The sequence below is a fragment of the Aquarana catesbeiana genome, linkage group LG10, assembly GCF_042186555.1.
Source record: "Aquarana catesbeiana isolate 2022-GZ linkage group LG10, ASM4218655v1, whole genome shotgun sequence".
Taxonomy (NCBI): Eukaryota; Metazoa; Chordata; class Amphibia; order Anura; family Ranidae; genus Aquarana; species Aquarana catesbeiana.
The window spans coordinates 109010211-109025525 of record NC_133333.1 but is presented as its reverse complement, the minus strand read 5'-3'; the positions used below and the strand labels follow the sequence as shown (position 1 = coordinate 109025525).

The 15315-nt window shown below is 44.2% G+C and overlaps 1 protein-coding gene across 2 annotated transcripts in view; it reads right to left on the bottom strand.

Moving 5' to 3' along the window:
* LAYN (layilin) overlaps nt 1–15315 on the bottom strand; it is an 89865-nt gene that overhangs the window by 25811 nt on the left and 48739 nt on the right. For both annotated transcript variants that reach the window (XM_073602419.1, XM_073602420.1), the window contains one exon: nt 9194–9351. In XM_073602419.1, the coding sequence (XP_073458520.1) occupies nt 9194–9351 (158 nt within the window). The remainder of the gene's footprint in view (nt 1–9193; nt 9352–15315) is intronic.

Below are 15315 nucleotides of genomic sequence, written 5' to 3'. Positions count from 1 at the left end.
TGTTACATAGTCTTTGCATAGTAGGTGAGGTTGAAAAAAGACACAAGTCCAACCTATGTGTGTGATTATATGTCAGTATTACATTGTATATCCCTGTATGTTGCGATCGTTCAGGTGATTATCTAATAGTTTTTTGAAACTATCGATGCTCCCCACTGAAACCACCGCCTGTGGAAGGGAATTCCACATCCTTGCCGCTCTTTCAGTAAAGAACCCTCTACGTACTTTAAGGTTAAACCTCTTTTCTTCTAATTTTAACGAGTGGCCACGTGTCTTGTTAAACTCCCTTCTGCGAAAACGTTTTATCCCTATTGTGAGGTCACCAGTACAGTATTTATAAATTTAAATCATATCCCCTCTCAAGCGTCTCTTCTCCAGAGAGAAAAAGTTCAGTGCTTGCAACCTTTCCTCATAACTAATATCCTCCAGACCCTTTATTAGCTTAGTTGCCCTTCTTTGTACTCGCTCCATTTCCAGTACATCCTTCCTGAGGACTGGTGCCCAGAACTGGACAGCATACTCTAGGTGCGGCCGGACCAGAGTCTTGTAGAGCGGGAGAATTATCATTTTATCTCTGGAGTTGATCCCTTTTTTAATGCATGCCAATATTCTGTTTGCTTGTTAGCAGAAGCTTGGCATTGCATGCCATTGCTGAGCATATCATCTACTAGGACTCCCAGGTCCTTTTCCATCCTAGATTCCCGCAGAGGTTCTCCCCCCAGTGTATAGATTGCATTCATATTTTTGCCACCCAAATGCATTATTTTACATTTTTTTTTTCATTAAACCTCATTAGCCATGTAGTTGGCCACCCCATTAATTTTTTCAGATCTTTTTGCAAGGTTTCCACATCTTGCGGAGAAGTTATTTCCCTGCTTAGCTTAGCATCACCTGCAAATACAGAGATTGAACTGTTTACCCCATCCTCCAGGTTGTTTATGAACAAAATAAATAGGATTGGTCCCAGCTCAGAAGCCTGAGGGACCCCACTACCCACCTCTGACCATTCCGAGTACTCCCCATTTATCACCACCCTCTGAACTCGCCCTTATAGCCAGTTTTCAATCCATGTACTCACCCTATGGTCCATGCCAACAGACCTTGTACAGTAAACATTTATGAGGAACTGTGTCAAATGCTTTTGCAAAATCCAGATACACCACATCTACGGGCCTTCCTTTATCTAGATGGCAAATTACCTCCTCATAGAAGATTAATAGATTGGTTTGGCAAGAACGATTCTTCATGAATCCATGCTGATTACTGCTAATGATACCGTTCTCATTACTAAAATCTTGTATATAGTCCCTTATCATCCTCTCCAAGAGCCTGCATACTATTGATGTTAGGCTAACTGGTCTGTAATTCCCATGGATGTATTTTGGGCCCTTTTTAAATATTGGTGCTACATTGGCTTTTCTCCAATCACCTGGTACCATTCCAGTCAGTAGACTGTCAGTAAAAATTAGAAACAATGGTCTGGCAATTACTTGACTGAGTTCCCTAAGTACCCTCAGATGCATGCCATCTGGTCCCGGTGATTTATTAATGTTAAGTTTCCCAAGTCTAATTTTAATTCTGTCCTCTGTTAACCATGGAGGTGCTTTCTGTGATGTGTCATAAGGATGACACATCATAAGGATAAACACTGCAGTTTTGGTTACTGAAGCCCCCCGATTCCCTCGTGAAGACTGAGGAGAAGAATAAATTCAATACCTTCACCATCTCCTCATCCTTTGTAACCAGATGTCCTTGCTCATTCTTTATAGGGCCAATATGGTCTGTCCTCCTTTTTTACTGTTTACGTACTTAAAGCGGAGTTCCACCCAAAAGTGGAACTTTCGCTTTAAGCACTAGTCACCCCCTGACATGCTACATTTGGCATGTCATTTTTTTTGGGGGGAGTGGGTACTTAGTTTAGAGTGAGACTTCCTGTCCTACTACCTTCTTCCTGCTCTTGGCCGCCTAGGTGACTCCTCCTCTACCCCTAGGCGGCCCCTCCCTGCCAGCAATCTTCTGGGCCTTCTCCTTTGCTTTTATATGCATTTTTACATTGGAGTTAAGCCATCCAGGACTTTTGTTCGCTCTTTTAAATTTATTACCCAATGGGATGCATTGGCTAATGCCCTTATTTAATATGCACTTAAAGCAAACCCATCTCTCCTCCGTGTTCTTTGTTCCTAAGATTTTATCCCAATTCATCCCTTCTAACAAGGTTCGTAGTTTAGGGAAGTTGGCTCTTTTGAAATTCAGTGTCTTTGTATTCCCCTTATGTTTCCTATTTGTGCGATTTATACTGAAGCCAATGGACCCGTGATCGCTGTTTCCTAAATTGCCCCGTATTTCCACATCCGCGATCAGGTCTCTATTATTGGTAATCAGTAGATCCAGTAACGCTTTATTTCTAGTTGGTGCTTCTACTAACTGAACCATTAAATTGTCCTGCAAGACATTTAGGAACTGGCGAGCCTTAGACAAATGCGTTTCCCTTTGCCCAGTCTATGTCTGGATAATTAAAATCCCCCATTATGATAACACTTCCCATCCTTGCTGCTAATCCAACATGTGATAGGAGATTCGTCTTCCCCTCCTCCCTCAGGTCCCCCCCATATTTTTTTTAATTTATTTTTTTTACAATAAATAAACATATATGTACACAATTAGGAGAGTTTGGTGTGACACATTTATAGACGAATAAAAAGATGTGGTCGGGGTGACATAGTTGGAGTGGGGTGAAGGAGTGGTAGAGATCTAAAAAAAAATGTGCTGCTCATAATTTGGTATCTGGGGAATGAAGAGGAATGTAGGGAGAAGAGAAATATAGAAAAGAAAAGGAAGAGGGTAATCGAGAGGAGATGGAGAGCTGACTTTTTTATGGTGTGATATGTTAGACGTATAGGGCCCCCCTTTTTTAAATGTTTTTCTAACCTCATGTGTCATGTCTGTATGTGAGATTATAGAGCTGTATTGATGCTGTGTTTCTGTATTTACATGTGGGTAGTTAATAAAAAAATGTAAATAAAAAAAAAACAAAATTAATTTAAACAACAAAAAAATTAAATATTAATAGTGAAAAAAATAAAGGTAAAAAAAATCAGCTGAAAAATAACAAACAATGGGATAGTTGGAAGATGGATTTAAAGTGTTACTAAACCTAAAATTTTTTATACCTTAATGCATTGTTTGCATTAAGGTAAAAAAAAATGTTTAGTTTCTCTGTGCCTCCCAATCCCTGTGTGAAGGGGAAGAGAGGGGAGAAGAGATCAGCGCTGTTTCTCCCCTAACTTCCTCCTTACACAGCATTCGAGCAGCAACAGGAGCCATTGGCTCTTGCTGCTGACAATCAAATGCAGTGAGAAGGAAGTGGGGGGGGGGGCGGCTCCATAGACACACAGGTCGGGAGCACGAGGATTACGCTCTCCCCATAGCCAGCGGCTGGCTACGGTAGTCCCTCAAAAGAAGAGAAGGAGCCAAGATCGCTGCAGGGGACCCCAGAAGAGGAGAATCAGGGCCACTCTGTGCAGTACCACTGCACAGAGCAGGTAAGTATAACATTTGTTATTTTAATAAAAAAATGTTTTTTGAGTTTAGTAACACTAACTAGCACTGATTAGGGTTAACTAGGGTTAATAAACGGTTAAATAGGAATACATTTTATTTTTTTTAAATTGCTTTATTTTTTATGTGTAATGTTTCTTTGTTGCATAAATGTTGTAACCTTATATCTGCATATACATGAAATAGTAATCACAACTTAGCACAGTGGTTAGCACTTCCCCCTAGCAGTACTAGGGTTGTCTGTGTGAATCACAACCAAGGCACTACCTGCCTGGAGTTTGTATGTTCTCCCTGTGCCTGTGTGGGTTTTCTCCGGGTACTCTGGTTTCCTCTGACACTCCTTGGAAGCAGCTGCTTAGACCCGCAGCTCCGGCTCTATACTCTGATCCTGCAGGCATCCTGTGTCCAAACTTCTCTCAAAAGGCACCAAATCCTTCCCAAGGACGGTTGGAACCCGATACAGGCATGATGGTGAACAAATACGGGCCACTCGTGCCCCAGTCCATGGCGGAACAGCTAGCTAAGTACCGCAGGCAAGATCATGCCTATCCCCTGGCCATGCACACAGCCACACTGCAGCCTTCCCTTACCTCAGGGCAGCTCTCTACACAAGAGGTGAGTGACTCTCTGCCTACCGCATTTTGCACCCAGGCTGACCACCTAACACCTCTAGACTCCCCTGAATGCTCTGGAAAATGCAATTCCCCAGGCCCCTCTTCAGATGAGCCCACTCTGGCTGAAATCATGCTGGCTATAAAAGACTGTAAGGTCTCCCTCACAGTTGAAATGGAAAGCATCCATATTGATTCCTCCCTACTGAAGCAAGACGTGCAAAACCTGCGAGAGAGGCCTGGGGGGGCAGAGGAACATATCAGCTCCCTGGAGGACACAGTGCACCCCTTAGCTGCTACTGTCCGCATGGCTACTGATGAGCTGGTGACCCTCAAAGTCAAGTTGGATGACCTGGAGAATCATTCTCGCAGGAATAACCTCCATTTTGAGGGGTTCCCGTCCTTCATTCCTGGCTGCAGGATGTTTTTGGGATGGAGGTGCTATCCCATGCCTTTGTGATTGAATGTGCACATCGCACCCCTCCACGTCCCCCTCCCTAGGGGGGCCCCTGCAAGATCCCTGATTGCAAAGATCCTCAGTTTCCAAGACAAGGGGCCGCTCAAGTTTAATGGCAACAATATCTCCATATACCCTGACTTCTCAGCTCAGGTTCAACATCAGCGCATATCCTTTGCAGTGGTGAAAGACCGCTTCCGCACTGAATGCCTACCATATGCAATGCTCTTCCCTGCTAAGCTGAGGATCATCCATGAGGGTAAAGCTCACTTCTGCTCCTGTCCAAAGGAATCCATGGCCTGGTTGGATGTTCGCTTTGGAAACCCAGACAACGCCGCAACTGATGCTGCTTTCTGAAGTTCCCTTATCTCTCCCTGCCTTTATGCTCATTCTACCTGCTGCTTACTTACGGGATATCTTATCCCTCTGATCAACACCTAATCCCCTGCTATTGTGGATATCCTGTGGAATGCACTTTTCCTATCCTTTCCTACTACAGAACTGGTGGATGCCTTAGCCAGTTCTACTGCTTATTCTCCCTGACGTTCACTCCTGTTCTGCCTTATATGACTGTTGCTACTTGTACCTTATATTACAGGTGAATCCCATATCCTACAGGATGGAAGCCTACACCATCCTACAGGTGCGAAGCCACAGGTTTTTATCTTCCTTCTCATAACTGTTGTTGGAGTTTTGTTTTCTGTTCAGGGAACCAAAGCTCATTATATTTGGGATGGTTGAGCAGAGTTGGGGGGTAGGGTTTTTTGTTTTGTTTAAGCCCTTCTCACGTTCTGGTTGCTGAGAATGACTGGACTTTAAGGTTTTTTTATACTGTTTTTTATGTTCCTATTGGTGCTCCTTCTCTGATGATACTGCACATTCATCCCAGTTTCTACTATGAGCAATGTAATATATATCATATTGCATTTATTCATGACCCTTCCTGTGTTGTTATGCTTTGTATAGTTTTTTATGGCTAAAGCATTAAAACTGATTTCTTGGAATGTCAGAGGTCTGAACTCACCTCAAAAGCAGTCCATGGTATTCTCCTTTCTTAAAAAATATAAATCCCATATTATCTGTCTTAAAGACACCCACCTCACCAATGCAAAACTGCGGTCCCTTAAGCGTCCCTGGCTGGCTACACAGTACCACGCCACACACACTAACTACTCCCACGGGATCTGTATACTGCTAGCGAAGTCCCTCCTGAGCGACATTCTGATGGTCAAGACTGACCCAGATGGGAGATTCATTATAATTACTATTCGTATTATGTCTCCTATTGTTTAGTGTAACATATACGTTACACTAGTTAATGTATATGTCCCTCCTACGTTTTCCCCAGACTTGCTCTCTTGCTTATCCCTTTTATTACTATCTTGGTCCCTTGGTCCCCTACTATACATTGGAGACTTTAATGCTGTACTTGACCCTGCCATGGACCGCTTGGGTGTGGGGACCTATCCCTCATTTGTTGGCTAGACCCAAGTGTATGGCCTTACCGAGATATGGTGGTGGAAGCACCCAGACTTTTCCTGCCTCTCTGATTCCTGCCACACCATGTCTCGCATAGATATGGCATTTACCACTGCTGAAGTACTCCCTATTGTTCAGGCAGTCTCCTATCTACCTAGGGGTGTATCTGATCATGCCCCTCTGTCTGTGGATCTCCTGCTCTTGCCAAACTCAGGCCCTCACATCTGGTATTTTAACTCCCATTGGCTGGAGGATGAGATAGTGTAGAAGGAATGCCAGAAAGGTATTGTTGACTATTGGCATGCGAATCAGGGCACTGTTGGGTCTTCTACTGCCTGGGAGGCTGTGCTAAGAGGCACCTTTATGTCCATCACTTGCGTTTTGCGCAAGAATTCCCAACAGTGCACTGAAGAACTTGAAAATACGATGGTAGTTGCAGAGGCAGCTTATGCTAAGAACCCTGATTCAGCTACACAAACCTCATGGCTGCATATCCATAGAGAATATGAGCTCCGCCTGCTGGACCTCACTAAAAAACATATGCTTTATGTTACCCAGAAGATGTTTGAACATGGCAATAAGGCGGGTCACCTACTTGCCTACCTAACTAGACCAGACCACACTCCCATCTCTATTCCCAGGATGCTCACCTCCCAAGATATGATCAGTGACGCCCCTCAGGATATAACAGATGCCTTCCTATATTTCTATATTTCTACCATAACCTTTATACTACTAGGGCCCACTACTCTGATATCCAACTTGACAAATACTTGACTCAGACAGTGCTTCCCCAACTGTCCGACCATGACCAGGATGAAACAGACAAACCTCTCTCTGTAGAGCTCTCCCTTGCAATTTTGCAGCTACCGACTCATAAGACGCCAGGCTTAGATGGCTTTTCAGCTGAATGGTACACACACTTCCAACACCTTTTGGGTCCTATTCTACTCAACACGTATAATGAGGCCCTGATAGACAGGGTACCCCTCCCTCTAAGAGAGAGGCATTAATTATTTTGATACTAAAACCTCGGACAGATCCTCTTAAATGCGACTCTTATCAGCCAATATCCCTTATCAATGTGGATGTTAAAGTCTTAGCCAAAGTTCTAGCCAATCCTCTGAATAAGGTAGTTGCGAAATTGGTTGAGAGTGACCAGAGGGGCTTTATAACAGGCCACTCAAACAGAATGAATATCCGCAGATTATACCACAACCTGAAATACCCCCATGACTATCCATCTACTCGAGTATTGTGTCCCTAGACACTTGCCTTCGACAGTGTAGAATGACCTTATCTATTTCGCGTATTGCAGCTATATGGGTTTGGCCACTCATAGCATGGATACGTTTTCTCTATACTTCACCGCTGGCCCGAATACAGATTAATTCCCATGTTACTGAGACCTTCCCGATCACCAGGGGCACCAGACAGGGATGTCCTTTATCACCCCTCCCATTTGCTTTAGCTATGGAACTCCTTGCTGTACGGATTCGTAGCTCTCTATTAATTAAAGGCCTTCCTATAAACAATATAGAGGAGCAAATCTCCCTATATGCAGACACCCTAGTCTACCTAGCAGATCCCCACAACTCCCTTACCAACCTCCTATCTGAAATTAGCACATTTGGTGACTACTCTAGATTCCGGGTGAACTGGGATAAATCCAACCTTTTTCACCTAGACCAAACTGCTATACTGGTGATCCAATCAGACTCTAGACTGCAAGTCGCCACTTCCTTCAGATACTTAGGTGTCACAATTCAACTACCACTATCTTCATATAGAATCAATAATTTATGCCCCTTACTGCTCCAATTACAAACATAGACCAAACAGTGGAAACATCTGCCCCAGGATCTCATGGGAAGAGCCAATGTCCTTAGGATGATTTACCTACCTAAACTACTATATGTCATCACCAATTCCCCCTGCAAAATTTCCAAATCCATTACAGTATTGACTCTATCTGCAGTGCATTCCTTTGGAAGGGGCAACCCCCTAGAGTAACACTAGAAATACTGTGCCTCCCATCACACATGGTGGGACTGGCCTTCCCCAACCTCTACCTTTACTATCTGGCATCTCAGCTGGTTAATATTCACGACTGACTTCATCCCAATTCTAATAATTCCTGTACCACTACTGAGGGAGCCATAGTTTCCTCATTCGAAACACTCCACAACATTATCTATAGAGGATGCACACCACCTAGACCGAGCATGTCAATTATACGCACCTCCCTTTCCCTATTCCAAACTGTGGTAGCAAAGCTTTCAACAGACTCCTTGCTGGCCTCTCCCAAAAGTCCCTTGTGGTTTAATCCTACCCTTAAGGAGTTATACTCCCTACCTGACCCCATGAGATGGACGTCCAGTGGAGTTAAGTACCTATGCCACATATATACCCCTCAGGGTTTCAAATCCTTTTATTAACTGTGTCTAGACTTTGACTTACCATCTACCTACTTATTTTATTATTTTGTATTATTTTATTATTTCAAATCCTATTATTAACTGTGTCTAGACTTTGACTTACCATCTACCTACTTATTTATTATTACCAGCTTAGACATGCTTTATGTGTACAGTTTGGCTTCCTGGATAGCCCTATCAGGATGCTGCGTTGCTTAGTATACTGTCTGTACAATGCACAGTTCCCTTTCCATTATGCACTGCAATAGGAGCATTCTGTACTCTATTTTGTGTTTTTTTTGTTTGTTTATGTATGTATGTTCTAAAAATGCAATAAAAAATATCTTAAAAAAAATAGTAAATTGGCCCTAATATGTTCATGTGTGAGTTAGGGGACCTTGGATTGTAAGCTCCTTGAAGGCAGGGGCTATTGTAAATGTACTATATATATATGAAAATTGACTGCACTATATAAGTACCTGTAATAAATAAATAATACATTGATATGCTATATTGACTGCCACTCCTGCTATGTAATAATTTGGAAGCCAGTAATTGCCAGTAATAGCAGCAGGGGGAGCTGCTCCTGGGGAAGGGGGGATGTGTCCTAGAAATTTTGACTATCTCCCAAGTTTAAAATCCTGGAGTATTTTAAGACAGAAAGCACTTACCTTCTGAATATTTACATATGAAGTTATTCTTCATGTTACATCGGTCATCATTCCATTGAAACATATAAGGCCCACCAACACCAGGAGAAGCCAATGGCTGATAGTACATGACAACACACACCTCACTCCCACATGATGGCTCATCCACATACCAATTCCTGCAGGGGAAAATAAACATTACAAGTTCTGCTAAAAACTGCTCTGCTAAATATGTCTTTGTGGTTTGTCTACCCTAGGCAGACTTTTGAGTTTATTAATAACCATGCTAAAACAGGAAATATGGTCATCGGATCTCCTAGAAATTCCTTGACTAAAAGATTTGTCAACCTTGGTCTGTTAACCTTTCTAAATTAAGACACAAAAACTGCGTGACGTGGGTTTAAATCAAAAACTATCAAGATCCCAATAAAAAGACAGCATCACTGTAGTGTCCTCTGCCCCCCCCCTCCCCCCACAGTAGTGTTCTGTACCCCCACCAGTGTCCTCTGCCACTTAACATCACCCCCCCCACTGTAGTGTCCTTTGCCCCCCTCCTCCCACAGTAGCATTATGTACCCCCCCAACGTAGTGTCCTCTGCCCCCTTCACATCACCCCTCCCCACTGTAGTGTCTTATGTCCCCTCCTCCCACAGTAGTGTTTTGTACCCCCCAAATGCAGTGTCCTCTACCCCCTTCATATTACCTCTCACACTGTAGTGTCCTCTGCCCCCCCACAGGAGCATTCCCAATGCAGTGTCCTCTGCCCCTTCATATCACCCCCCACATTGTAGTGTCCTCTTCCCCCCCGCCCTCACAGTAGTGTTCTGTAACCCCCCCTCCAATGCAGTGTCCTCTGCCCCTTCACATCACTCCTCCGTAGTGTCCTCTGCCCTTCACAGTAGTGTCCTGTACCCCCAAATGCTGTGTCCTCTGCCCCCTTCACATCACCCCTCCCCACTGTAGTGTCCTATGTCCCCTCCTCCCACAGTAGTGTTTTGTACCCCCCAAACGCAGTGTCCTCTACCCCCTTCATATCACCCCTCACACTGTAGTGTCCTCTGCCCCCCCCTCCCCACAGTAGCATTCCCAATGCAGTGTCCTCTGCCCCTTCATATCACCCCCCACATTGTAGTGTCCTCTGCCCCCCCCCACAGTAGTGTTCTGTAGCCCCCCCTCCAATGCAGTGACCTCTGCCCCTTCACATCACCCCTCCGTAGTGTCCTCTGCCCTTCACAGTAGTGTCCTGTACCCCCAAATGCTGTGTCCTCTGCCCTCTTCACATCACTCCTTCCCCCACTGTAGTGTCCTATATCCCCCAATGCTGTGTCCTCTGCCCCTTCACACCCCCCCTCCCCCACTGTAGAGTCTGTTTTGTCTGACCCCCTTCACATCAAGCCGCCCCCATAATGTCCTCTGTCCCCCCTCCAACAGTGTACCACCCTCCCAACATACACACAGCGTGTGTTCATCAGAGTGGAGCTCAAAAAACAGCATAGTGCTGGGTGAAAGGCAGGAGCAGGAGCTGCCGGAGTTCATAAAAAAAAACCTGGTGATTGGTTGCCAGGACCGCCTGGCAACCAATCATTGAGCAGCTCCCACTCTGTAGTAACAGAAGAGTGGTGGAAGTTGGGGAGGCAGAGCCGTGGCCATGATCCACCTGTCAGCCCCCCCGTGGTCCACTGGTCGATCTCAATTGACAGCTTGCCGACCCCCGGTGTAACGCATAGAATGCAGAGGTTGGGAGTACATATTGCACAGAGTGCATAACATACAGAGTACAGAGGTCGGATGTAAGTAACACATGGGTGGTTTATTTACTAAAGGCAAATCCACTTTGCACTACAAGTGCACTTGGAAGTGCAGTCACTGTAGATCCAAGGGGGACATGCAAGGAAAATAAAAAACAGCATTTTTGCTTGCACTTGATTGGATAATAAAATCAGCAGAGCTTCCCCTCATTTCAGATCTTCCCCTCAGATCTAAAGCGAGTGCACTTCCAAGTGCACTTGCAGTGCACTTGTATTGCAAAGTGGATTTGCCTTTGGTAAATCAACCCCATATTGTACAGGGGTCAGGAATACATAAGAGAGCAGGGGTCAAGAGTCCATAGGACACAGAGAGAAGGGTCCAGGAGTGCATAAAACACAGGGTTGAGAGGTCAGGAGTGCATATTGCACAGAACACAGGGGACAAGTGTGCATAACACGTGGAGAGCAAGGGTCAGGAATGCATAACTTATAGAGTACAGGGGTCGGGTCAGAAGTAGAGATGTAAAATTTTCATAAATTTTGAAGCCATGAGAAAAAACGTTTTTTTCCCCTGTTTTTTTCTGGAAAAAATGAAAATTTTCGAAAAAATTTAAAAATAAATTTAGTGTGGAGTAGTTTTACAAATTGAAAGTCTGGGAATGGGAAATGTGCTGGGAACATGAAATGCAGTGTATATAAAACTATTATGCTTATTCAGTAAATAAACTAAACTTGCTTTTTTAAAATTTGCGATGATCCAGAAGCAGCAGAAAGAGTGTTTCTGGAAAAGCTACTTGTGCTTTCATTATGGTCCTCATCATTTCATCCCATAAAGTATTTTTTAATGTCTTTAGGGCACCTCTGGTATTCCAGGAGGGGTTTTGTCATCCTTGTAGAATTTAGAAAAGAATATTTATTCTCACAATATGTGCAAATTGCAGCTTTGCTCTCAGCAGAAATTTCACGGTGGAAATGTTTTCAAACTCTAGATGTTGGTCTCACCATTTTACTGAGAGGAGGAAAAGAAAAAACAATTTACTGAAAAGACTATAGGTGAACACTATGCTGTGATGATGGAAAACATTAAAATCAAAGTAAACCCTTGTTTTGATCTTACCCGTGTCATCCCTTCAGAGCTCTGTGCCGTGGTCTGTGATTCCGGCAAGCATGCGCGGGAGTGACGTGATCGTGTCATGGCCAATTAGACGGCCAGAGGATCCGGAAAAAACACTGGGTAAAGATGGAAGCACCTTCAGCGGTGACAGCCCGCCGCTGGAAGGCTTCATTCTAAGACCCCTTTCACACTGAGGGCGTTTTGCAGGCGCTATAGCGTTAAAAATAGCGCCTGCAATTCGCCCTCAAACAGCTGCAGCATTGTCTCCGGTATGAAAGCTGCGCTGGCAGGACGGGAAAAAAAGTCCTGCCAGCAGCTTCTTTGGAGCGGTGAAGGAGCGGTGTGTTTACGGCTCCTCCACCGCTGCTCCCCATTGAAATCAATGGGGCAGCGCTGGGATACCGCCAGCAAAACGCCGCTATTGCGGCGCATTGCGGGCGGTTTTAACCCTTTCTCGGCCGCTAGCGGGGGTAAAAGCGCCCCGCTAGCGGCCGAAATGCGCTGCTAATCCGACGGTAAAACGCCGATAAAAATAGTGGTGTTTTACCGCCGACGCTATGGGCGGCCCGGTGTAAAAGGGCTCTTAGATAAGTATTTCAAAATGTGCTAGTATGTCATGCATACTAGAACATTATGCCGTTGTCTTACAGGGTTAAAAAAATGTGGCTTACTACCGCTTTTATAGGAATCAATTAAAGGTTATAATGATAAACAAATTTGTCAGTCAAATGTACCCTCTTACCCTCAGAGGACAGAAACTATCATCTACTGTATCCCAACAATCACCCAACTATAGGAGGTACAAGAAGGAGCTCTGCCCCCTCAATACAACTCTCCCCCTGCATACAACACATTTACCACACCAAGACAGTTCAGAGTAAGGGAAGTCCTCCCTCCCAGCTGGTTCATGTGACTGGAGCTGGGGTGATGCAGCCTCCTTTGCTCTGAACTGACAGGCTGAAGAATTGGATCCTGCTGAGAATGCTCTAGGGTGGGTGTGGATCCCCCATATCCCCCTTATCTATGCCCCTGCAAGGAGAAGCAGCTTCCCCTACTCAAAATAGACAGGCTACAGGAGCAGATCCTGCTTCAGGTGCCCGACGTGGCTGTCAGCACTAGCTCGGGGGCACTGCTTGGACCCCCTTCCTCATCCCTTCCTTTTTTATGCCCCTGATCTGTGCAAATTTTTTCATCTTTTGTTTGCATTGTGGTCTGCAGTTGTGATGCCTTACTCATAACAATATCAACTGTATTGCCCTGTACACACGGTCGGACATTGATCGGACATTCCGACGACAAAATCCATGGATTTTTTCCGACGGATGTTGGCTCAAACTTGTTTTGCATAAACACGGTTGCAGAAAGTTGGAAAATCTGATCGTTCTGAACGCGGTGACATAAAACACGTACGTCGGGACTATAAACGGGGCAATAGCCAATAGCTTTCGTCTCTTAATTTATTCTGAGCATGCATGGCACTTTGTGCGCCGGATTTGTGTACATATGGTCGGAATTTAACCGATCGGATTTTGTTGTCGGAAAATTTTATAGCCTGCTCTCAATCGGTTTAAAACACTTTTTAATTGCTTTACTAAATAATTTATATTGGTTGTATTGTGACTAATGAACTGATCTCTCTTTTTTAGCATTTTGTCTAACAAACAGATAAATGTAAACAAATGCATGATTGCACTTTGCCAAGTAATACATTAATTACTATCTCAATAATAAAAAAAACTCAGAGACATATTTGATATGGTTCACTCCAGTATGATCCATTAATAGCACTGCAGCTATGGTTTGGCAATCATCCTAGTTAAATACAAACTTACATTAAATCAATCTGGCATTTACTGCTACAATATACTGTACTTGGTGCAAAGCAGGGTTTAAAAGGCTGGAATACATTTCTCAAAAACTAGTAAAACACTGATGAACTAAAACAAAACTTTTCTGGTTATAAAGCATGTGTCCAAACCACCTACTTTCCCAGGAGATGAGTTTAAAAATTGCTATGGAGACACATACAGTATCTCACAAAAGTGAGTACACCCCTAACATTTTTGTAAATATTTTATTATATCTTTTCATGTGACAACACTGAAGAAATTACACTTTGCTACAATGTAAAGTAGCGAGAGTACAGCTTGTATAACAGTGTAAATTTGCTGTCCCCTCAAAATAACTCAACATACAGCCATTAATGTCTAAACCGCTGGCAACAAAAGTGAGTACACCCCTAAGTGAAAATGTCCAAATTGGGCCCAAAGTGTCAATATTTTGTGTGGCCACCATTATTTTCCAGCACTGCCTTAACCCTCTTGGGCATGGAGTTCACCAGAGCTTCACAGGTTGCCGCTGGAGTCTTCTTCCACTCCTCCATGATGACATCATGGAGCTGGTGGATGTTAGAGACCTTGCGCTCCTCCACTTTCCGTTTGAGGATGCCACACAGATGCTCAATAGGGTTTAGGTCTGAAGATATGCTTGGCCGGTCCATCACCTTTACCCTCAGCTTCTTTAGCAATGCAGTGGTCATCTTGGAGGTGTGTTTGGGGGTCGTTATCATGTTGGAATACTGCCCTGCGGCCCAGTCTCTGAAGGGAGGGGACCATGCTCTGCTTTAGTATGTCACAGTACATGTTGGCATTCATGGTTCCCTCAATGAACTGTACCTCACCAGTGCTGGCAGCACTCATGCAGCCCCAGACCTTGACTGTAGGCAAGACATACTGGTTGCCACCACACACACTTGACACCATCTGAACTGACACTTTGCTACAATGTAAAGTAGTGAGTGTACAGCTTGTATAACAGCGTAAATTTGCTGTCCCCTCAAAATAACTCAACACACAGCCATTAATGTCTAAACCACTGGCAACAAAAGTGAGTACACCCCTAAGTGAAAATGTCCAAATTTGGCCCAATTGGCCACTTACCCTCTCCAGTGTCATGTGACTCATTAGTGGTACAAGATCTCAGGTGTGAATGGGGAGCAGGTGTGTTAAGTTTGGTGTTATTGCTCTCACTCTCTCACACTGGTCACTGGAAGTTTAATAGGGCACCTCATGGCTAAGAACTCTCTGAGGATCTGAAAAAAAATATTTTTGCTCTACATAAAGATGGCCTAGGCTATAAGAAGATTTCCAAGACCCTGAAACCGAGCTGCAGCATGGTGGCTAAGACAATACAGTGGTTTAACATGACAGGTTCCACTCAGAACAGGCCTCGCCATGGTTGACCAAATAAGTTGAGTGCACGTGCTCAGCGTCATATCCTGA